This window comes from Urocitellus parryii, unplaced genomic scaffold (assembly GCF_045843805.1).
Source record: "Urocitellus parryii isolate mUroPar1 unplaced genomic scaffold, mUroPar1.hap1 Scaffold_35, whole genome shotgun sequence".
Lineage (NCBI taxonomy): Eukaryota > Metazoa > Chordata > Mammalia > Rodentia > Sciuridae > Urocitellus > Urocitellus parryii.
In genome coordinates, this window is record NW_027553167.1 from 2,207,955 (window position 1) to 2,233,129 (window position 25,175).

Sequence of the window (25,175 nt, forward strand, 5' to 3'; positions counted from 1 at the left end):
GAAGATTTTTGCAGGTGCCCATGACATATATAACCTTCAGCAACCTTTCATGCAAAATACATCACTCCCATAAGTTACAAGTATGAATCAGGGCTGGGTCTCTAGCAGAGTGCTGAACAGCTCATCTCTCTAGACAAGAGGATGTCCCAGACAGCTAGATCACAATTCCCAGGGGAACTTCAAGGGTCTGCAATGATCCCTAAGGCATAAACTTTCTACCCAGAATAGGCTGTCCAGAGAGCTGTACAGAAACACTGCCATCATCCTGAGTCAGGCCATGAAAGGTGTCCCAAGGCACCATCTGTCACCAGGTATAGATCAGAAACGCAGAAGCACAAATGACTCCTCCAATCCCCTTCTCCAGCAACCACATCAGACAGTGAATATGCATGTCCTCAGTGAATCTCATGATTGCACAGCCAAAGTGGTCCTTTGTGGGTCAGTGGGTGTGAAATCTCTCTCTCTAAAATAAATCTTAAGCGGCACTAGCCCAGGTGAGCTGATTTTCACTTTGCAAAGTACTGATTTAGTTTCCAGAGAAGGAAGGTTGAAAGTCAGATGTTAGCAGGGGAAGAGGGAAAGGAGAGTAGCCTTTGGCGTGCCCCATGGGGTCCACTGAACAGACTGAGTGTGAACACGCTTCTCTTCCTGTGGGCTGCCCTGGGCTGCTCAAAAGTGCAGAGTGAGGGTGTTGTGTTTCACAGCTGGAGCTTTTGCTGACTCAGAGCACACATTAATCTCTCTGGGGATGTGCAGAAGAAAGTAGCTCAAAGAAGTCTCTCTCATTCTTTCTTTGGCCTCCATGCCTTATCGCTCAGTGGGTCTGAGAAAGGGAACTTATCCTTGAAAGACGAGACAACAGATTATAAAGCAGACAGCATGGGTTTACAATATTATGAAACCACCTGATATTAGATGTGAAAGGGATCGAGATCTGGCATGTTCTTCATTTCTAATTCATGGGGAAACTGAGTCCTAGAGATGAAGTATCTTGGTCAAGTTCACTTATTCAGAGGCCAGGACCTGGGACTCCTGTCTGTTGCCACAGAGGTCTTTCCTCTCTACTAAGTCATCTTGCCTTTCGCTATTAAGGAGTGACTATGTAAATCAATCAGATGATCTTTTATCTGGATGATTTCTTTTTTCTAAAGGGTTGTATGCCTCAGTTGCGTTTGGCTGTTGGTAACCATGACTAGAGATCCTAAAGATCTTTATTATTGACTGAACAAGAACGTTCAAGTAGGTGTGGTTCCAGAGTTGGTTCAATGGCCCATTGATGTCAGGCCCCCAGGTTGGCATCACTGTGATTCTCTTTGCCTTTTTCTTTAAGTCATAAGATTGCCACCCTAGCCCTTAGCTTTACATCCTTCCATAACAGCTTTCTAAGTAGGGAAGAAGAGAGGTTTTGGCGAGAAAGTGCTTCCCCCATAATGCCCCTCTTGAGGCATGGAAATATTTCCCAGAAGCCTCTGGATGATGCCTTCACAGGGATGACTGCCTCCATGGATTAATCACTGGCCTGAGACTTGTTGAAGATGACCGTCTTAAATTACCCACGACTCATCTCCCAGCCTTGAGCCTGTATGGAGGCGATTCCTCTGAATACATTTTAAAACCTGAATAAAAAACAAAGTTCCCCTATGTTATGGTTTGCACCTAGAATGTCCCTCAAAGTCTTATGTGTTTAGAGGTGGGTTTTTTTGGGAGGTGATTAGATCATGAGCACTCAGATCTCATTAATGGGTTGATGGCTGAATGAAGTCCTGGGAGGTAGAACCTGGTTGGAGGAAGTAGGTCATTGGTGGCATGCCCTGAAAGGGTTCATCTTCTTTCTTTCTGCTTCCTGGCTGCCATGAGCTGAGTAGCTCTCCTCTGCCACGCCCTTCTGCCATAAGGTTCTGCCTCATCTCAGGCCCAGAGCCATGCAGCTGGCTGACTATGGACTGAATCCAAACGATGAACCAAAGCCAATCTTTTTCTCTTCTAAGTTGTTCTTGTCAGGTATTTTCATCACAGTGATGAAAGGATGACGATTGCCTTCCTTGGATTAATCACTCAGCATACTATGGTGACCCATCCACATCAATGTTCATAGCAGTTCAGTTCACGATAGCTAAGCTGTGGAAGCGACCTAGATGCCCTTCAACAGATGGATGCATAAAGAAACTGTGTTATATATACACAGAATGGAATGTTACTGAGCATTAAAAGAGCATAAAATTATGGCATTTGCAGGTGAATGGATGGAGTTAAAGAATACCATGCTAAGCAAAATAAGCCAATCCCAAAAAACCAAAGGCTGAATGTTTTCTTGGATAAGTGGATTCTGATTCATAACAGGGAGGGAGAGCATGGGAAAAATGGAGGAACTTTGACTGGGCAAGGGGGAAGGAGGGTAGGGAGGGTGCATGGGGACAGGAAAGATGGTGGAATGAGATGGATATCTTTATCCTAGGTACATATGGCTGCACATATGGTGAGATGCTACATCGTGTACACCATAGAAATGTAAAGTCATGCTGCAATTGTGTACAATGAATCAAAATGCATTCTGCTGTCATTTATATAAATAAATTAATTTTAAAAAGAAACATTAGTTGAAGATGACCATCGTAAATGAACTACGACTCATCCCCAAGGTTTGAGTGTGTATGGTGGAAATGTCTCTAAAAAATATTTTAATACCTAAAAAAAAAAAAAAGGATCCCCTACCAAGAAAGAAGAGAGAAAAAGGCTGCTGGGGATGTGAGTAATGGAATGTACCACATACACTAGTTTTTAGAGATGGACTTGATTTCATAGCTTGGCTACATCACTAACCATTTTGGACAAGTCACTTAAGGTCTCTGAAGCTGAACTCTTCTTTTCTTCCTTCCATCCTTCTTTCCTTCCTTCCTTCTTTCTTTTCTTTCTTTCTTTCTCCCCCCTCCCAGCCCACCAGATATTGAAACCATGGACATTTAACTACTGAGCCACATTCCCAGGCCCTTTTTTATTTTTTATTTTGAGAAGGAGTCTCACTAATTTGCTTGGGATCTTGCTAAATTGCTGAGGCTGGCCTCAGACTGTCATCCTCCTGCCTCAGTCTCCCAAGTCACTGAGATTACAGGCCTGTGACACCACCCAGCTATTTCTTAATCTATAAAATGAAGATATTATTAGTATCTACCTCCTTAAAATATTATGAAGATCAAATAAGATAATGCACATGAAATATTCATCAGAATCTCTGGAACAACATAAGAATCCAATACAAATGAATTTATAGTTGTATATTATTCTTAATTTTTTTTTACAGTCGTAGATGGACAGAATGCCTTTATTTTATTTGTTATGTGGTGCTGAGGATTGAACCTGGTGCTTCACACATGCTAGGCAAGCGCTCTGCCACTGAGCATAACCCCAGCCCTATAGTTGCATATTTTTAATTTATTCACTTTATTCAATAATTGTTTAAGGAGTCAACTCTTTGTTCACTTGTTCCTTGATCACCAAGACACACAAGTCCCTCTTCTCATGAAACTGACATTTCAATGGAGAAACAGATCATAAACAAGCTGACTCCCCTGGACCTCTACTCTTCCACTGGCAGGACTGAAGAGAATTCCAGAGCTCAATGCATTCTTGATAGGATCCCAAGCATTTTTTCCTTCACTACACTACCAGCCTTGCCATGGAAATCAAGATTAGTTTCATTATTCATTTTGTCCCTGTAAATGTCAGTCACCCTGAGAGGCCCTTGTCTCCCAAGACATCACTTATCACCCAGACTTATTCCTGTAGAACACTCTATAACCTTCAATCCCCAAACTTTTATGTCAGGCTTTTCTCCCAATGCTGTTGGTCATGGGACCTGGGTGACAGCTCTGTATGGGTGGTGAGAATTCACCAAGACAAAGAGAACAGTTAAGAGAGTTTATTGGAGAAAGATACTCTATAAGAACACAATGGGGACAGAACAAAGACATTTGCTTGCAGGTTCACAGTGGGTCTGGGATTATATGTGCTTCTGAGTCCTTTATTTGCCTTTGGCAGGCTTTTTGTTAGAGTGGATTGTGTTAAATGGGGTGTGATTGACAGATTACAGTGCTTTGCCCATAATGCCTATTGCACATGCACCGAATGCTTATTCCCCAGATGTTACATTAAATGTATGAGATGCAAGTAAAATATATGAGATAGGGGATTCTCCTTCCTAGATTATAGGTCAAACTTGGGGGTTTGTGTATTCTCCTTGGGATGTTTGGACAATCTTTCCGAAAAACAGTATCTTCCACTTTGGGAAACTATAGCCCCTGTGATAAAAGCAATGGGGCAAGGTGACAGGAAGATCCTTAACCTTATGTCAGCTCTGCTGATGGAGGCAGGGTCCCTAGTCTGTCCTACCTCACCATTTACCCTGTTGTTGTAACTGAAACATTTTCTCCTCTGAGGACATAGCTAAGCTGTGAAGTCTTAGACGGGGGCTGTTTTCTCTGTCATACCTCACACCCCACACCTTAGCACTGTTGTCTTCCTTGATATTCATTGACCTTTCTGGACAATTTTCTCTCTCGTCACTAAAAACCCCACATCTGAGTCTTTTGTCATCAAAGTGTATCACTTCCTATGCATTCTTGTAGTGATCATCTGCCGGCCACCTGACTCATGCTCTCTCTTATCTTAAGAATTTTAGTTCCAAATTCACTGTCACATTCCAACAGTATTTCTGTTATAATTCTTGGTGATTTCAATAGCTATTTCCCAATATCTTTTTTTTTTTTTTTAAAGAGAGAGAGAGAGTGAGGAGAGAGAGAGAGAGAGAGAGAGAGAGAGAGAGAGAGAGAGAGAATTTTTTTTTTAATATTTATTTTTTAGTTCTCGGCGGACACAACATCTTTGTTGGTATGTGGTGCTGAGGATCGAACCCGGGCCGCACGCATGCCAGGCGAGCGCGCTACCGCTGAGCCACATCTCCAGCTCCATTTCCCAATATCTTGTTCTCTAAATTCCTTCAAGTCTTCTCCAATGGACATTTTTTTTTCTTTGCAGTGCTGAGATGGAACCCAGGGCTTTGTACATGCTCAGCAAGTGCTCTACTACTGAGCTACACCTCCAGCCCTCTGTGTAAAACAATTAAAAAAAATTTGAGACAGATTCTCACTAAGTTGTCCAGGCTGTCCTCAAACTTGTGATCTTCCTTCCTCAGCCTCCTGAGTATCTGGAATTACAAGTGTGAGCCACCAGTCCTGGCCCTATAGCTTTTAATCAAACTGTCTCTAATTACCCTCTTGTCCTCACTGAACTTAATTTCAAGGCCCATTATCATAACCACTCTTTGTGTATGCAATCAATTTCCTTGTGCCTTTCTGACTTTGCTGTACTCTCCAAACCTAATTGCATCTAAGTTTTCATCAATCTGTCCCTGTACCCTCTACGTGGTGGCTGGTGAGAAACACACTGTGCTGACTGGCTTCAATAAATTCATTCACTAAGGTCATCCACAAAGGGGGCCCTTTGTGCTGCCAGCCAGCATCCTTCTCTTCCCTGGACCATTCCCTCTCCCATTCTCCTCAATAACTATTTTGTGCATTATCTACTCTTCTCCATTTTCCAGCATCCCATCCCCATCCTCTCACTCAGGATGGTGACCTCAGTTTCTCTTTCATTAAGAACAATAGAAACAACCAGAAAAGCACATCCTACCTCCACACCTACCTCCCTGATTGCCTCTGTGCTTCCATCTGTCCCTGTGGCCCAGGCGGAGGTATCCTGTCCATTTGCACACTAGGTCTCATTCTCTCTCACCTCCCTGGGACATCAGATTTTCTCTCTGCGTGGAACCATTCCCACCTGCACACAATGCGATCCTGACCCCACACATACCTTTCCTATTCCCTTTTTAGCAGAACTCACTGAATCTAATTCCTTAATTCCCATCTGCACTTGAACCCACTTTGAGGAGGATTTGGTCCCTATCAATGTAGAAACATGCTCTTGTCTAGACAACTTGTAGCCCTCACTTACTCAATCCGGTGGTCAGACCTTAGTCCTCGGCTCTCCTGACCTGTTCACAGCCACTGTAGCCATTGACCACTTCCTTCTTCATGATGTACTTTCTTTGCTGGACTTCTAGGCTACCCTTATCTCCTAGCTTCCTGCTGTCTCACTGGTTGCTGGCCATCGTTGAGTTCCCCCCATTTCCCTGACCTTTGAACACTGGAATATTTTGATGCTGGGTCCTTGAATTTCTACTCTGTTGCCACCCACTCCTTTGGGGATCTCATTCAGTCCCAACTTTAAATACCATTCTTCTTTTTGATGTTACCCTTAACGTGCGTCCATTATCCAGCCACATCTTACCACTTGTACTGCTACTATCCTGGACCAAGTTGTCAATATCACTCACTTGGAATATATGTAACAGCTTCTACCTGGTTTTTGTGATTTCTTTCATTGGATGAAAAAGCTATTGAAGATGGAGGGTTAGGAAAGGCTCTCTGAACTTGGGCTTGAACGCGGGCCAGCTATGCAAAGATCTGAACAATCAGCATTGACGAATCACTCAACTTGGATTCTTCCATCCAAACTGGAAGCTTTACATCAATATTCTAGTAACTGTGGACAGAAAGGAAAATTCCTAACCTCAGTTTCCTCATCTGTTAAATGAAGACATTAATATTCCTCATAAAGTTGGAATGGCAAACAGAAATTACTGTATATATCATCTAGTAAAGTAACTAGCACATGGCAGAGACTTCCCAGATGCTAGTTCCTTTGTCCTTTCATTTCTCCTCTATACATTTGTTTCTGAATATTTTATGTGACATTTAGGAAAAAATTCCAATAGACTGGGAAAGTTAACCTACTCCCCGAAATTCATTCAGTTGAATGTGTTGGACACATAAAGGAATTAGAAAAGTCTAGCATGGTGATTCCAGGTTGTTTTCTACTGGACAACAAGGTAAAGCCAAACGTTTTCTTGTGCCAAGAAGTACTTAGCTCTCATAGAAAATGTTTACACAATTGGAGGTCTCCAAGCATCAAGATGTCATATAAATAATTTGCCCAAATTTCCCAATGCATTTGATTTCATAGGATGTGCAGACAGACATCCTGATGTTCTTCCGTGATCTGATATCCAAGTGAGCCTTCCCTAGGGGATTCCCATGATTCCCTTATCACATTTACCACTTGTGAGCCTGTGAATCCTAGACCCTAATCCAGGAGAGTATCACCTTTCCAGAAGATATATTTTATTAAATAATAAAGAAATGGAAAGGAGTTGTCAGGAATTTTCTGTTAGAAATTGTAAGTAGAATGGAATAGTCTAGTTGGGAGATGCTGATTTTTATCCCTGCAAAGAAAATGTATACAGTCAAATAAATATTTGAGTGGTTGCAGTAAAAGAGATCTCAGAATCCTCTCAGCATAATGAATGCATTTAATGTCTATGTATTCAAGCAAAGAAAACTAGAAATGGCTTCTTTGTCCTTGGTTAATTGCTGAATAAAGATGATCATCCATGCAGGGGCCTCTTTTTTCACATTCTCACTATAAGCCAGTGCAATCTGATTGTGTGCCTCCTCCTCCCACTGCCTCTGGTGCAGAGAGGAAATATCTTGTCTGTCTGAGGATAAAATCATCTGGAGCTGGTGATAGGTTTATGATACGTGTCAGCTCTCTGGAAGAAAATCTGGTATTGCATCTCAGGAACCACAAAGCTGTTGATTCCTTTTCACCTTATGATTCTGTTTCTATTTTGAGCAAATAACCAGAATTGCAGATGAGGATATTATGCACAAAGATGTCCTTTGCTGAGTTACTTATGAAGTGGAAAAAACAGAGTAGGAAACTTCCAATATAGAATGGTCTCAATCAAGTCAATACAGTTTGATGTAAACATGTAAATACAAAAATAAAACATTCGGCCTGGGGGTGTGACTCAGTGGTAGAGCACTTGCCTTGCACATGTGAGGCACTGGGTTAGATCATCAGCACTACATAAAAATAAATAAACAAAATAAAATTATTGTGTTCATCTATAACTAAAAAACATTAAAAACAACAACAAACAAACAAACATTCAGGGCTGGGGATATAGCTCAGCTGGAAGAGTGCTTGCCTTCCATGCACAAGGCCCTGGGTTCAATCCTCAGGACCACAAACAAACAAACAAACAAAAACAAACAAACACGCTAACAACAGCTGTCCTTCAATGGTGATGTGATGGATAGTTTTTGTTTTACCTTTTATTTGTTTCAGGTATATTTTCAGATTTTTCTATAGTAAATATGAATTTTTATGTAATTTATTTTTCTATTGAACAAATGTTAATGGAGCACCTACTATGTGCTTTGTATGTGCTAAATGCAAGACACAATAAGGAACTCAACTTAGAACTAACTCTGTCCCCACCTCCAGTAATTGACAGTCAACAGACCTTGATAAGCATTGAACCAATAGATATTTACTAGCAAATAGAGATATATGATATGAAGAGATGGACCAATATATTATGAAAAGAGGAGCAGAGATGACTGAATTTTGTTTAGAACAAGGTTCAGCAAACAATGACCCACAAACCCGTGATCTTCTTTTAGTTTTACATATTTAAAGGGTTGCAAATTTAAAAATTTTTAAAAACGATCCACAATAATTGTACATATCTATAGGATACACTGTGATAATTTGACATACATACACACTACATAATGGAAATCAGGCTAACTAGCATTTTCATCTCCTTAATCATTGATCATTTTGCTGTGTTGAGAATCTTTGGCATCTTCTCTTCTAGTTCTTTATGAAACAAACTATGTTGCTGTGAAATATAGTCACCCTTCAATGCTGTGGAACACTAGAATAGTCCTCTTGGGTGTGTTTTAGTATAAAGGGTTAGATATTTTATTTATTTTTGTTACTGAGGATTGAACTGAGGGGTGCTTTAACACTGAGTCACATTCCACCCCCTGCTCCTTTTTTTTAAAAAAAATTTTGAGAACACGGTCTAAGTTGCTGTGTCTGACCTCCAAGGTGCAATCCTCCTCCTTCAGCCTCCTGAGTTGCTGGGATAATAAGCATGCACCACCTCACCTGACAAGGGTTGTAAACTTTAAAAGGAGGAAGAAAAGGTGACAGAGACTATCAGAGGTATACAAAACGATTATTTGTGAGTAAAATATTTACTTTCTGGCCCTTTACAGAAAATGTTTGATGAGGCCCAGTTTCGAACATCAGAGTTGCCCCTCTAAGTGAAGATAACATTTAACCAGAGAATTTGACAAACACAGAGTTAGAAAGATAATTCCCTGAAAGTTTTGTTAGAGAAAATTTGAAAACTATTTTAGTCAAAGGAAGGTTTTTATTGGAATCTGGCTCCTTCTCCAGGTAGAGAGAAAGGGAAGTCTATTTAAAGGGCATGTTGCTAAAAATAAGTTTCGTCTGCTCTTCTGGATCCTCTTTCTTCAGATTCCTGTAATATGTGGCTGGTTTGACTTTAACATGCTACCATCTTATTTTCACTTTTCTGAGCCACAGTACTGATAACAGTAGCAGCTGTTATTGACTGTGGAGGTACATCGTGGCAGGCATCCTGCTCAGTACTTCCAACCCCTTCCTCTATGTAATCCTAACTACTCTGCAGGATGCAGACTGTGGTCCTGAGTCTTACAAAGGGCAGCGATGGCCAGGGGAATGGAGTGGGCTGCCTGTGGTGGTGCAGCTGGTGATCCTTGAGCCCAGAACCCACCAAACACCATCTGTTTTACAACTGGGCTCTTCCTTTCATGGTTCCCGTCAGCACAGGCTCCTCGCTCTTCCAAGGAGGGGTAGTCCATTTCCTTTGTTGCTTTATCACCAATTAAAAACTTTCCCCAATCCCTCCAAAAAAAAAAAAAAAACCACCAACTTTCCCCAAGGGCTGGAGTTGGAGCTCAGTGATAGAGCACTTGCTTAGCACGTGTGAGGCAGTAGGTTCTATCCTCAGCACCACATAAAAATGAATAAGTAAAATAAAGGGATTGTGTCCATCTACTAAAATAAAAATATTTTTTAAAAAACTCTGTAATCCTAACTATTCTGGAGCCTGAGGCAGGAGGATCACAGCTTGGGCAATTTAGTGAGACCCTGTCTCAAAAATAAAAAAGGCTGAGGATGTAGCTTAGTGGTAGTAGAGTCCCCCTGGGCTCCATCTCTAGTACTGCAAAACAAACACAAAGCAAAACCAAAACAATACTAATATATTAAAAGAAAAGCTAGGGTTGGTGTTATGGCTCTGTGGTAGAGTGCCCCTAGGTTCAATCCCAAATAGAAGAAGAAGAAGAAAAAAAAGCTTTTCCCATCTCTCTATACCCTTTCCCTTTGATTTCATCCTCTCTGCTCTGAAAGTTACGATCATAGTTTTTAATTTCCTTAAAAATTCAGTGTATTGGGGACATCTCCCTAATATACCACTCAACTTGTTGAGCAGAATTGAAGGATGATAGTTCCTTGCTTTCCCCTCATCTGCTTCATGTAATTTTTGATAACTCCATTGCACTCTAATTTTCTAAATTTATTGCCTTAATTTCTTCAGCTGAAGACAGATTTTAAATGAGTTTAATAGCGCAGCCATTTCAGAGGCATCGTTAATTTCACATTTTCCTTCCCGGGTGGAAAGACTCATTTTTCTTCCATTCCTCCTTTCCCAGCCTCCAAAGACAGCATTCGAGAAGCTCTCCTTGTTCTCTCTGGTGCCTCTGTGCCTTGGACAGGGAGGTTTGCTAGCAAAACCACTAGGCTCAGGACCAGGAGACCAGGGATCAGTGACAGCAGATATTCGTCCACTGTCAAGGTTCTGGGCGAGTCACTGTCCTTTCTGGGGCTCAACCTCTTCTGGTAAAGCTGAGGGGTTGGATTCCATATCTGATTTCTAATGTTGGTTCATCTGCCCCTGTGTCTGGATCAGCCATGGCATGGTTAGGAGACAGAACTCATGCTAGTGACTTTGGAATAAAATATTAATGGGGTAAGTGAAATATTTTTAGAAAGTATCACTAAGAAAGTGAAAGCATCGAGCAGCTACCACCACTAGGGCTGCAGAAATCAAGAGAAGGGATTGGAATTATTGTAATTTGGCAGCTCAGAGAAGGTGCCCCAAGGAGTGGCAGCTCAGATTGCAGAAGAGGGGCCCCAGCTGGCTGGTGCTGGTGTGGGAGAGGAGGGTGGGGCACACTGTGGCTTCTATTCATTGCATTCAGCTGCTGCCTTGGAAAGGCATTGCTGCTGCCAGGGTGAAGAAGTAATCTCGGTAAGTCTTAGTTTTTTAGGAAAAGAAAGCACAGTTGCTTTCTTCCTCCTCCATGGTTGGAGCCTCTGTCTCATGTCCTATTGGCAGATCCTTGTGGGGAGCAGCAGGCAAAGTCAGAATCTAAAAGTAGGGTCTAGAAGGGTGGCTTTTACTTGTCAAACAGAGGTGTTGAAGATTGCCTTACTGGAGTAAAATAAAAATGAATTTTTATTGGATTATAATGTTTTTCTCCAAGTTGGGGGCCAAGGTAGAGCAGGTAGAGATTGGTTCTTAGCCAATCTCTGGACTACACCTTTAATTTTTCCCTTTCTTTCCCTCCAATTTATGGACTTATGCAAGCATCCATTTGTGTACCCACACATGGCATACATCCATACATGGGCATGTTTTTTCTCCTCTTTCTCTTCTCTCTCTCTCTCTCTCTCTCTCTGTCTCTCTCTCTCTCTGTCTCTCTCTCTCTCCGACACATACATACAGAGCCATTTATCATTTTTATGTTATGGCCTCTTTTCTACACTTCAGCCTCAGTCCCTCATTGGGTTCTCCCACATGAGCTATGCTTTGCTTACACTACACTATACTAGTAGTTGCCCAAACGTATCAGGCTTTCCTTGTGCCTTCCTGTCTTTGCACTTGCCATCTGCCACTTCCCTGAGTGCACCCCCCCCAATCACTGAATGGAAACTTAGGTTTTGTTTTTCCTTCAAGAATAACTCAATGACTCTCTTGGGAGCCTTCCCACAATGAGTGTGATATATCTAAGTTATGTTCCTTCTCTGTCTTAGTAACAATTGACACATACCTTTATTGGAGCACTTTTTCTCACTTGGTGATAATAATTATACATTTAATTGTTTATCTCCTTGGATGAAAGGAAGCCACTTAGCAAGCAGACCTGAAGTTGAGCAAAGAAAGAATGAATTAATATAGAGCTGAGAAATCTGGTACTGTTAGTACCATTAGTACTATAAAGATCAATAAAGTGTAATAGTTAAAGCATGGAGTTGGTTATTTGAAAAGACAAACAATGTTATTTGTTGACAAACTTAGTTCAACTAAGAAAAAGAGAGAAGACTTAAATGAAATCACAAATGAGAGAGGAGACATTATAAAAAGTATGAAAGATCATGAGAGTAATGTGAACAATTTTACAGAAACAAATTGGATAACTCAGAAGGGATGGATGAATTCCCAGAAATATACAATCTGCCAAGTCAGAATCATAAAGAAATAAAAAAAACCTGAAAGACCAAACATGAGTAAGAAGTTTGAGTCTGTATTCAAAGACATCTCAACAAAGAAAAACACAGGACCAGATGGCTCCATTGGCAAATTCTACCCAATATTTGAGGAAAAATTAATGCCAATCCTTCTCAAACTCTTTCAAAAAATTGAAGAGGATGAAACACTTCCAAATTCATTTTACAAGGCCAGCATTACTCTGATACTAAAGCCAGACAAATACACTACAAGGAAAGAAAATTATAAGCCAATATTACTGATAACATAGATGCAAAAATTCTCAACAAAATACTAGCAAGTCAAATTCAACACCACATTAAAAGGATCACACACCATGATCAATTGAGATTTATCCCTGAAATGCAAGGATGGTTCAACAAATGTGTGTCAATAAACACTGTATACCACATTAACAGAATGAAAAATAAAAATCATAAGATCATCTCAACAGCTGCAGAAAAAGCACAAAATTAAACATCTTTTCATGATTAAAATCTTTCTGAAAATCAGGTATAGAAGGAACGTACCTCAAAATAACGAAGACTGTATATAACAACCCAGGGTTAATATCACACTCAATGGTGAAAAGTTGAAAATCTTTCTTCTAAGATCAAGATCAAGGTGAGAATGCCCATTCTTACCTCTTCTGTCAAACACAGTATTGGGATTTCAAGCCAGAGCAATTAGACAAGAAAGAGAAATAAAAATTATCAAAATGAAAAGGAGGATGTAAAATTGTTTGCAAATGACATGATCTTACATACAGGAAACTCTTGACTTCACCCAAAACTGTCAGAACTTATAAACAAATTCATTAAAGTTGCAGGATGGGAAACTAACAGGCAAAAATCAGTATGATTTCTAAATACTAACAGTGAACTATCTGAAAAAGGAACCAAGAAAACAATGCCATTTATAATATCCTCAATGGGAATAAATTTAAGGAAATGAAAGATCTATACATTGAGAACTACAAAATATTGAAATACAAAATATTGAAGAAGAAGCATATAAATGGAAAAGTACCCTGTGTTTATGGATTAGAAGAATTAATGCTGTTAAATTAAAAAGACACCAAATAGACAAAGCAATGTTGAGCTAAAAGAACAAAGCTGAGGACTGAGGGTGTAGCTCAGTGGTAGAGCTCTTGCTCAGCATGCAGAAAGCCTTGGGTTCCACTGCAAAACAAGACAAAAAAAACCCCAAATCTTATGGCATCAACACTACCTGATTTCAAATATAGTTTGATTACTGTAGTAATCAAAATAGCATAGGATTGACATAAAATATATAGAGACCAATGGAAGAAATTTATGGTTAATTGCTATATGATCAATTTGCCAAGAAAATACAACAAAAAGTCCAACCTCTTCCAATCAATGGAATTGAGAACACTGGATACCCTCATGCAGAATTAAAGTGGACACAACTCACATTATATTCAAATTATGTTACATTCCCTTAAGAAGACTAAACATTGACTATAGCTCCCAGAAGCGTCTCTATGGATTTGTAATATGATAGTCGACCCCGTAGGCAATTGCTCTTTTACACTTGTACCATATCCTTCCTTCCCAACCTTTCCCCTACGGACGTTGCCACTCTTTACGTTGAAAATTCTCTCTCCTTAGATATCACCCCTAGGGTGGGGACTTTTTTTTTTTTGTACAAACATTTTTTCTTGATTCAAAGTAAAATTACAGCCTTTTGTTTGAGAATTAGGCATTTAAAACAATCGTCTTTAAGAGGGGAACATCTGTCTTAACTTCAGTTCATCTATGTTGGTTTGTGTACACAGATGTAAACCTGGTGAGGTTATTGTTGTTGGACTAACATTTGTAAAAGGTCATATTTGTATAGAATTGTTAATTTTCCATGAATATCTTGTCACATTTCTTTTTTTGTGTCTATGATATAGAATTTCTAGGATGGGTAAAAAGGCGCATTGGATTTTCTAAACATCAAATGGTCTCTAATGTCTTATCTTTTCTCTCCATCTTCTCCCCTTCTTTCTCTGTCTTACAGGACTGATAGTCTACCTAGGAATGATGGCGGGGGCCTTCATTCTGGGGGGCCTGGCTGATAAGCTGGGAAGGAAGAGAGTCCTCAGCATGTCTCTGGCCATCAATGCCTCCTTCGCCTCCCTTTCCTCCTTTGTGCAGGGATATGGAGCCTTCCTCTTCTGCCGACTCATCTCAGGCATAGGGTATGACTCAGAGACCTTGGGCTGGCCCCTCTGAGACCAAGGGTCTAGGCACTTGGGTTCTCTAGCTATGTGTGCTACCTCCAGAAAGCTCTGGATTGTTTGTGATTGACTTTCAAGACACCATATTAAGGTTGAACATTAGGAAAAAATAAGGGTTAGGGCTAGCAATTGTCAAGTCAGTGTATAAAGTCAAAAGATTGCTTCCCATAGGTAGAGAGGAACTGCCTGGCTGGTCTGTCACATTCCTGGGTTATTTCACCACAGGGCCTAAGGGTGGGGTCTGAGGTGACTTGGTTCCTGTTATGACCATTTTCAGTATATAACTTGATTCTCTCTTTCTGGCATTTTCCTTTCTGCAGCATTGGAGGCTCTCTGCCGATTGTTTTTGCCTATTTTTCTGAATTCTTATCTCAAGAGAAGCGTGGAGAACATCTCAGTTGGCTGGGCATCTTCTGGATGACTGGGGGCATCTACGCATCTGCCATGGCTTGGAGCATCATTCCACACTATGGTGAGTCATAGGCTTAAAAAATGCCCAGGGGGCCCTGTTTCTATGGTACCTGCACCCAAACAACCTTTCCTGTTCTCAGCTTCATTCCCAGTATTCACACAAGGTTGGTTCCTATATGTGACTTTGATCTTCCTAAGGAACTAATGCTACAGACATATTGTTAATTTCAATGTCCATGACCTTTTACACATAGTATACTCTGTCCTCCCTCTTTACCTCTGTTCCTTTTTATCTCCCCCTTTTTTATCCTTCTTTTTATCTGAAAGGATTTCACATTTCATGTCCTCCAGCCAGCCCTTCTCCCTCCAGGGTTAGACATTGGTAACCCCATTTTATAGATGACAGATGTAACAAAAGCCAAGAGCAGCCCTTGTCCAAGGTCATGCCCCTGGCTGAAGGTGGGGCGGGGGTTAGGATGCCAAGCCTCCTTCAGGTGCAGGACACTTGCACACTTTCCACTCTGATACCTGCTGTCATTCTTGTTTGGCTGCACAGTGAAGCAGCCCTTGGAGACAAGGTCATGGTTTTAGCTGGGACAATTTTATTACCCTGGATAGTTATAAAAACTGTATTCTGTAAATAGAGATCTGCCAACATTAACATTTACGATTGATTTTCTCAACAGTAAATTAGGGAGGAGGCAGCAGTTTTGAATTTTATTATGAATATAACTGGTCACGCCATCAGCATCCTTCAAAATCATTTTTGGTAAACCATGGATTATGAGTCTCATCTTTGCCATGATTTAGAATCCTGAGGACCCTTAGCTAACCTTGTCCCTGAAGATAACCAACATTTACCTCCCATTCACCTTCTTGTTTTATACCTGATACTCTCAGCTAGGTGTTCTGAGATAATGGAGGCTCGATTGTATATCTTTTTAGAAAGCTTTAAAGCGAACAATACCTACTGTATTAGTCTAAGGTGATATTGGGTGCGTTACTGCAATAAACTGATAGGCCCTGAAATCCCAGTGGTTTAATACAATAAAAGTAAAGTCTGACTGTTCTTTCGGTCCTGTTGGTGGCTCTGCTCCATCAGTAATTCTGGGGCTCACACTCTGCCATCATGCGATGACACCTTCTTTAACACATGGCTCACAAGGTCTCTGGTTTGGAAAGAGAATATGAGCAGTTGTATGTTTTTATGTTGGTGTTTTAAAAGTTAGGCCAGGAAGTAGAGCACAACGTCTCTGCTCATACTCTACTGGCCCCACAATTGTGATATGACCACACATGCTATTGTAATGGCAGTGGGAAACAGTCTAGCTGTGTGTGCAGAATGTGGGGGAAAAGGGTGTGAGAACATCATGTAGCCTTTGCTATATCTACTATTTAAGAACCTGTTGAGTTTTGTCTCAGAAACAGAGAAGAAATATGAACAAGAATAGTGAAATAAAGATTGAAGAATTTCTAGCTAATTCTGACACTAGGCAGTTCTCTATAATTTTAGGCACATAATTGTATACTCCTAATATCAGGTTCTGCATTCTACCCTTTACTCAAATGTATTGTTTAATTTTCCTTGTGAGAAATTACCTTTTTTATTTTTTTTTTGTTACAATCCTTGACATAACATCACTTCCTCTGTTAACTGCTCCAAATGTGTTAAAACTAAGAAATGATTACCACCTTTAAATGAAGTGATTGAAAAGCCTTTAGAGGGAGGGGAAAATTGAATGAAATTCAAATCAATATAGTGGTGTTATGTGATATGGGACAAGTCACTCCATCTTTTCAGCCTTTGTACCTTCACCTATAAAATAGAGAGAGGGAGAGAAGGGAAAAGAACTGACTGTAGGATCATTATAGGATCATGGAATCACATGATGGAAGAATGCGAAGTTTCATCAATTCCTGGAATGCAAAGGAGTGTTGAGAACATTTTCAATATGGTTCCAGTACTTGGCTGTCTTCCTTCGGGGAAGCAATAGCTACTCCAGGCTTTCTGTTTGCATACTGTCCTTGTACAAAGGAAGCAGCCCTCGTCTTCAAGCAATGAGTGAAAGTCTTTGACTTCCCTTTATTTTTGGATCATGTGCCCACCTCAACCATCAATATACCACAGAGAATGCACCTCTTGAATGGTTTAGATATAATTTCTCATCCCTGGAATTGGGGGTGGGGTCAGTCTCACGTCACGTCCCGTAGTAGGAAAGGAAGGCCAGGGTGGATGTTGTGAAGGCAGGCGATAATCCATGGTAGTCACTACAAACTAGAAATTATACTTATTAATAAGTGCCTTATTTCTAAGAAAGCATTGAAAGCAATCATGTTGGATTGAATGAGAGCCCATGGTAGAGGGACCGCATGGTTGCTGGCTGACCACTGCTATTTTGAGGGCAGAGCTTGTGGTTAAATATTTTACCTCAAGTGGACAGGATGTAACCCTGTTTGTATGACTTATAAAATCTGTGACTTTGACACTTGTATTTGAAAATAGAGGCTTAATCAAATAGCCATTAGCTTGGTGAAAACCTATTTTAGAAATATGATGGACTAGAATTACAATATAACAAGAGAGATTATTTATTTTAAGCCTCCTTTTACTAGGACCAGATGTTTTTGTCCACAGGGAACCAGACATGTGATGATATTTCTCAATGTGCTTAAGTTATTAATCCTCTAACAAATGCAAGGGTGACTACAAAAAGGAGACTGATGTTTGTGTACAGCTTGTGTAACCCACATAATTGCTTTTGCAAGAATGAATGATGGGAGGTCTTGGCACCAGAAATTTGAGTGACTGACTCATTGAGTGAGAAAATTACGAAACTCAGAATGTTTTCCTGGGATCTCATGGGCATAGCCCAGAAAAAGATAGATATATTATGGAAGATTAATTCTCATTGTAGCCAGCATCACCAGATGTTTGTGAAATCCTGACAGAAAAGTAGGGCAAGCTAAAAGATCAGTGAACAGAACAATCCCTGCCTCCAAATTAATATTGTTCCAAATATTTGGAGGCAATTCACCATTTAATTTTATTCAATTTAAGGTCCCAAGGATGTGCCTAATGAATGCAATAAATGCAGATTACTGAAGTCACCCTAAAAACCACAGAGGCATGAGGGATAATGGATTTTGGATAATTTACACATATTATCATAAAGAAAAACAATTTCTGAGGCAGAATACTTTATAAGCATACCTGCTTCTGCTCCCTTTCCTGGTTATCCATCTAAGTTTGACTACCGTGCAGTTCTAATCAACATTACTTCTAATGATGCTAGAGCAGTTTTTGGACATGAGCTGAGAATGTGTCAGTATTGCTGTGGTTTTTATCTTTCTCTTTCTAGTGTTACTCCCAGGAGAATGGAAGGGCTTTTTAATTAAAATTAAAACAAATAAACAAAGCCCTGTGAGATGAAAAGCAACCAAGCTGTGCAAAATCTGATTGTGTTGGATGGGGTATGTTCTCTGTTGCTGGGTCGGAATGTGCTTGAGTCGCCACAGCCCCACATTTTGCTCCCTGGTTTCTTTCTTCTTAGTCCTTTAATTGTGCAGAGTAGGAAATACCCACAGGAGCAGCCCATATTGTTTAGGAGTAAACAAACTGTGGCAAACAAGTAGAAGCCCAAGGGGGAGCCAATGAAAATTCAAGAGGTTAGTTTCCCCCACTGGAATAAGTCAGAAGTATAGTTTTAAGTAAAAGAACTAGAACTTATATATCCAAATAATTATTACCCTCTAAAATTTAGGAATGGATGTATTTATGTAGTTTTTATTTACAAAAATACTGTTTGAATTGTCTTTGGAGATGCATTGAGTGGGATCATTTTATTTTATAATCTCAGGCTTTTCTTTTTTTAAAAAATTCTTTTGCTGATCTTTGCTGAAGTTCATCCATTTTGTCTATTTTATTCAACATCTTTGGCACTAAATGTCATTCAGCTATTTTGAAAACAGCAGTTGAATTTTTCATGGGTTGTTAGGAGGTCTGCTCTTAGATTTGTGGAAGTACTATTACCTGCCTTCTACAGTTGGGAAAACCCATCGTTATCATTTGGTGTGATAAATTCAGGATCTGAACTCGGATCTAAATGATTGTAAAAGTCCAGGGTCTTCCTATTGTGTTATAGCTCCTCAGAAGAGGAAAGTTAGCTACCCATGAGGTATTTAAAAAATAATGCTTGAAAGTAACTTCTGAATATGAATTTTAGCAATACTTTGTAGAATGATAGTTGCTTTCCCTTTTCAGTGATGATGAACTTTATTTGAGTGAATCAGTTCACTTTATTATAATATATATATATATATATATATATATATATATATATATATATATATATATTACATATAATACAGTGTTTTTAAAAGTGTGGTCCCTAATTCTTTGCATTGAAATCACCTGGAGCTGGTATTGCCTTTTTAAAAATTATACACACAGACAGACATACAAATATATATATATATATGTATACATACAAATATTACAAATATATAATGTATATATATTTGTAGAATGGACACAATTATAATTTTATTTATTTTTATGTGGTTCTGAGGATCGAACCCAGTGCCTCACCTGTGTTCTACCATTGAGCTACAGCCCCAACCCTGGCATTACCTTTTGACCTGGATGAGAGGCATCCTTAAGCCCTGGGCCACATTAAGACCTCTTTGGTCTTCTGATAAAATGAGGGGTTCCTTGGGCCTTGACTTCCTGCTCCTGATCAGATCATGCTATGAACAATCAGGATCCAGACTTCCTACTAAATTCAAGGGATCAAGGCAAGAGTGTTCTTCTTATCATGGTGGTGTGTCCCTACATGTTGGCACGGAGCCCCTGTTCTGCAGAGGAGCTGGAGGAGAAAGAGAAGTTCTTCTGGCAAAAGTGGATGTAATTCTGGGCCGGGCCATCTTGTCAAAGCAGGTGGATAGAACATCTTTTATGTAAATTCATTCACTTGAAATTTAGCACCCATATAGAAATATGGGGTTTTGTTTCTACTTGTACTCTTATCCAAGGCTTTGTAAATGTTAGGCCATCTAGACCCAGGGATTTGTCCAAATGCAGAGGATTCCCAGGTTCTATCCCAGAATTAGGATTCATAAACTTTGGGGGTGCCGCTGGGGAGGTGGCATGTTAACCAGCTGCCCAGGCCATACTGTGGTACCCTCAAGTTGAGAGCTGGTGCTTCTGAGTTCAGTCTTCTGCAGTGGAAAGACTGCCGGAAATCCTCTGCTTCTTTACAGGCTGGGGGTTCAGCATGGGGACCAATTACCACTTCCACAGCTGGAGGGTATTTGTCATTGTGTGCGCTCTGCCTTGCACAGTGTCCATGGTGGCCCTGAAGTTCATGCCAGAGAGCCCCAGGTTTCTGCTAGAGGTGAGTCTGTGCCTCCTCATGGCACAAAAGCCACATCCTTGCTTCTTTCAGCCCTGGTTCCACTCCTCTCTTCACTGCATGCTGCAAACCTACCCACGTAGGCCAACGTTGGCCCATAATTGACGGTGGCTTCCCTCCTTTCGGTGATTGGGGCAGGCTGTGGGTTTATGGTCCATGGATACTTCAGGGCCCAGGAGGTCATGAAGTGCAGCTCAGGAGCCCTATCTGAGGCTGGGCAGTGGTAGGGGGGCAGCTCCTGAGCTGCCTGGTGGTGCCCACTCCCCATAGAGGTCCTGGTGAGGAGGCTCTTTAAAGCCGTGTGCTGTTTTACCTATGTTGCTGCAGTGAGCTCCATGGGAAACCTCTTCACTGCTCCCAGGGCCTTCAGGACTCTTAGGCCTATGCAGGCCCCTCCCCACTGGAAAACTGCCCTTTGGTCCTGAGAGATGACTGTAGGAGTCTTCCAAGTTTGGGGGGACTCTGTGTGCTTGCAGTGGTCAGATAGAGCAGGAGCTGTCAAAGGGGCAGAAGGACTCTGGGGCTTCCACAGAATAAGTCCTTTTATCTGCCTGCTTCTGGAGCTTTCTGCACAGTGATCCTCCACACTGAATTTCCTCCTGCCTGCCGTTGATCAGGCAGATGCAGCGGGGAGTCATCTTGAAATTCACCCTTTCTTATGTATTTGTTTTTGGGGGGCAGCTATAATAAAATGCCACAAATGGAATGACTTAAAATAACAAACTTATGTCACAGATCTGGAAGCACAAGGTGCCAAATCAAGATATCTGTAGGGCCAGGCTCTCTCTGAGATCTGCAGGGGAGCATCCTTCCAGATTCTAGTGGTCTACAGGCAATTTTGCTCAGAATGTGGCTTCATTTGCAAAGAGGGTTTCTGCAGATGTAATTACCACATTCTGAGGTACTGGGTTGAGGACTGCAACCCATAACATGTAGCTTCTTTGATTTATCTACTCAGTGAGGAACATGGCTCTTACCTCTTGGTCTAGTCAATGTTATAAAAAACTGCAAGTATTATTCCTAGTAGGTGATGATAGTAATAATACCAGGCATCTGCACCTTGAAGCACAACTTTATTCTCCTTCCAAGATGGTCTGGGGATGGAAACTTGTCTTAGTCTTTCCCAAGTCATTCCTAGTATAAAAAGGGTGTCCAATCCCTCTGACCCAGGCCTCAGTACCCTCTATTATCCTCCATAGACCTAATGAACAGAAAGCATATTCAACGATGGATTTTCTTGTCTCTTTCCTTGGTTTTACCAGATGGGCAAACATGACGAAGCCTGGATGATTCTTAAGCAGGTCCATGACACCAACATGAGGGCCAAGGGGACCCCAGAGAAGGTGTTCACGGTGAGTGTGCAGTTCCTGAGCCAACATGGGGGTCACACTGCTTCTGTGAGGTTTGCTCATGACTAAAAATAATTTTATTATACAAGCACATAACTGAAATTTGTCAAAAGAAAAAAAACCCCTGATAGTCCTGTCACTTTGTCATAATTATTCTTTGTATTGTAATAGTATCTTTCTAGGTTTTTCCCTGGTTAGTGTTGTTTAAAAAAAAAAGAGATAATAGCAAAAACTAGCTCTATTTGTGTGGGTGTAAGCATACATGTGCATATTTACATATACATAGTTAGCATTTTATATGTTGCCTCATAGTATTCATAACACTCATCTTAATGCATGTTAATGTTAGGAACGTTAGCACGATTTTCCTAAATGTCCCTAAAATGTTTGAGTTTTATTTACCCTTTTAATTACCTTGTTTCTGCAAATGTTATTGCAATGAAACTTCACAGGCATATAATTCTCCCCTTCGTTTTCTGAGTTTGTTTTCTAAGAGTAGATTCCTAGAAAGAAAATGACCGGTTCATAGTGCATGGGTATTTTTACAGTTTGTGAGTTATATCTCCAAATTATATTCCATTGGGGTTATGCAACTCTATGGTGCCACCAGAAACAGGGTATCCATTTCTCTACACATTTACCAGCATTGGTCCTTAGCCAGTGTTGTTTCTTGCTAAGATGTCGTGTTGCAGAGATGCTGTGCTCCTGCCTGCTATGTTCTGTGCTCTGTGGCCAACCACAAGGAATGCCTGTGCCAGGCAGCTCTGTGCACCTGTTCCTGTAACTTCCTTTAAGCCCTACTTCAAACCCCTTTCCTCAGGAAGCCTTCCTGGATGAACTCCCACCTACTTCTGATTCAATGCTTTTGATTCTTTGGCTTCCATAATTTAAGTCTAGAGTAAAATGTTTGTCCTTGCTTAAAACTCCTGATTTTCAGGTGGAATCCCAGGATGGCTAAGCATCTGCATCCGGAGCCAGGCAGTGTGGGTCCAAATCTTGTCAGTTTTAATATTTTTTAGCTGTGTGGCCTTTGGCAAAGCACTCTCCGTACTTGTTTCATCATTGGGAAAAGCAAGAAAATAGTATCTGTAAACATGTAAAATAGTATCTGTCAACAATAGTATCTGTAAAAAAATGTTATTATTAAAAAGGTTATGAATGTTTTTCATAAATTAATTCAAGTTATAAACTATTAAAAATTGCTTGAAGGCATATTTCCCCAATTCCAGTGCTCCTAAAATATCTAAAATATGGGATTAATAGTTTTATCACAAATATTATTAAGATGTAGAATTATCAGAAATACCCCAAATGAAAGATGTTAATGGCTCTCCCATTCTTCCATCCCCCACTCCTCCCTCTCAGTGATGGATTTTACATAATACCACAGCTGGGCTCCAGGTCACTGGGGGCTGGCCATACTTGGCTCATTCCCGCATCCTCCCACTGCCACCCCATCCCCCAGCCTGGGAAGTCCAAGTTTCTCTCCAAGCTCCTGCTTATTCCTGGGAAATGTTTCCCTGGTCATTCATTTCTGTCTCCAACCTCTGAGTCCACATCAGCTGGATTGATTTTGCATTATATCAACTGGGTATAAAACACAGACAGACAGACAGACACACATGTGCACACACACACCCTATCACCACCACTACCAACACCACCCACACCTAGCATCTGTGAATTTAATAGCCTTACTGAGAATTTAAGGATAACAGAAATTACAACAGAGGACACAGTCTTCTTCACCCCATCCTCTCTCCTCTTTCCTCCGTTAATTTTTGGGGGGTTGGGGAATCTCCCCTTTCCTTTCCCTTGCTCTCTTTTTCCTTGTGGATTCAAGCAACTTCTCCTAGCACGTGTCTATAGTTGCTGGTCCTTCAAGTATGAGCCCATCTCCCTGATATTTCTTTTACCTCAAGAAGTACACTAACATTTATTCCATGCATGGTCTCTCCTCCTAAGAGGGGTTCTGATAGATAAATCCTATCTGCCTCATTTTGCATGTTTTCCCTCATCTTTCCCCAGGGAACTAGTGGCTCTTCCTGTCCCTCATCTTACACTTGGTCCCTGGTATGGTAGCTACTCCATAGCAGTATACTCCCGGGGCCTTCTGTCTTTTACTTCTGGAAGGACCCCTTCTAAACCAACCAGTTCAGCTTGTCCTCCTGGAAACTCCTTATTAGAGAAGTGATCCTGTATTCTCTCTTGGCAACTTCTTCTAATGTCTTAAGAGATAAACTTCAGCATGTTGAAATCTTAAAGAGTTTATTTGAGCAGGATGTGATTTGGGTAGATCCAACTCAGAAGTGGTTTGGAGCTCCACAGGAGGAGCAAGGAGAAAAGCTATCACAGGTGAACCTGGAAGCAGATTAATTAAAGCTTGAGCAATTGCCTTATTTATTTGGACTTTCCTGGTGGGAAATACGAGATAATGTAACTAAAGTCAGTTGAGTGCCTCTCAGTGGCAGAGCTTAAGTATAATTTTCTCTTAAATTCGGAGTTAGGTTCAGTTTGCTTGTGTTGGAGCCCAGAGCATTAGCACTGCCTAATCCTAATGGCCTCCCATTTAATTATGTTAGCAAATATAAGCAGCCTAAGGTTGAAGCATGAGATCTTAGCCTGCAAATCAATAAAACTCCAATTTCCAAAGGCAAAAGTTAAGCCTTTTACTTCTGGACCAGAGTTCCTTATGTCAGGAATGGGATCTAGGGAAGAAAGCTCAGGAAGAAATCAGAGATGAGGGGTCTGGGATTGTGTTTTGTCCCAACAAGCATGTAAATTCCTAGGTCCTCAGAGATCCCTGCTTTTAGTAGTTTGTGACTAATTGGAAAATGGAACTTTAAAAAGGTTGTTGTTCAATATTCCATCACTGTAAATTAGGATCCTGTGAACCATTGAGAAGTGGATGAGTGCACAGGCCACGGGGAGGGAGGGAAAGGAAGGAAGGAAAGAAGGGAGAGAAGGCTGACTTCAGAGAGCTGGCCCGTGCTTGGTTGTCAATCAGTGAGTACTCAACCTCCCTGATGGAGTTAACTGTTAGGTACCTGTGTGCCCCCCTCGGTAAATAAATGACTCAATGCTCTCAGTAGCCCAAGAAGATGAAATGAGGGCTGGCCAGAATCCCAGTTAGGGCTGAGGCTAGGTGCCTCCCTCCTCACTTTCACCTCGTGCCCCAGGTTTTAATCAACTCCTTCCCAAGCCTTACATGTTTCTGAATCACCTGGCAGTTGTCACCGGAGAAACCT

General features: G+C 40.9%; 1 protein-coding gene across 3 annotated transcripts in view; it reads left to right on the forward strand.

Moving 5' to 3' along the window:
- LOC144252005 (synaptic vesicle glycoprotein 2B-like) overlaps window positions 1–25,175 on the forward strand; it is a 60,999-nt gene that overhangs the window by 10,454 nt on the left and 25,370 nt on the right. For 2 of the 3 annotated variants that reach the window (XM_077794597.1, XM_077794598.1), the window contains exons 2-5: window positions 14,537–14,717; window positions 15,077–15,228; window positions 20,427–20,560; window positions 21,841–21,930. In XM_077794597.1, coding sequence (XP_077650723.1) covers window positions 14,537–14,717; window positions 15,077–15,228; window positions 20,427–20,560; window positions 21,841–21,930 — 557 coding nt within the window. The remainder of the gene's footprint in view (window positions 1–14,536; window positions 14,718–15,076; window positions 15,229–20,426; window positions 20,561–21,840; window positions 21,931–25,175) is intronic. The other variant, XM_077794599.1, reaches the window with a different exon arrangement.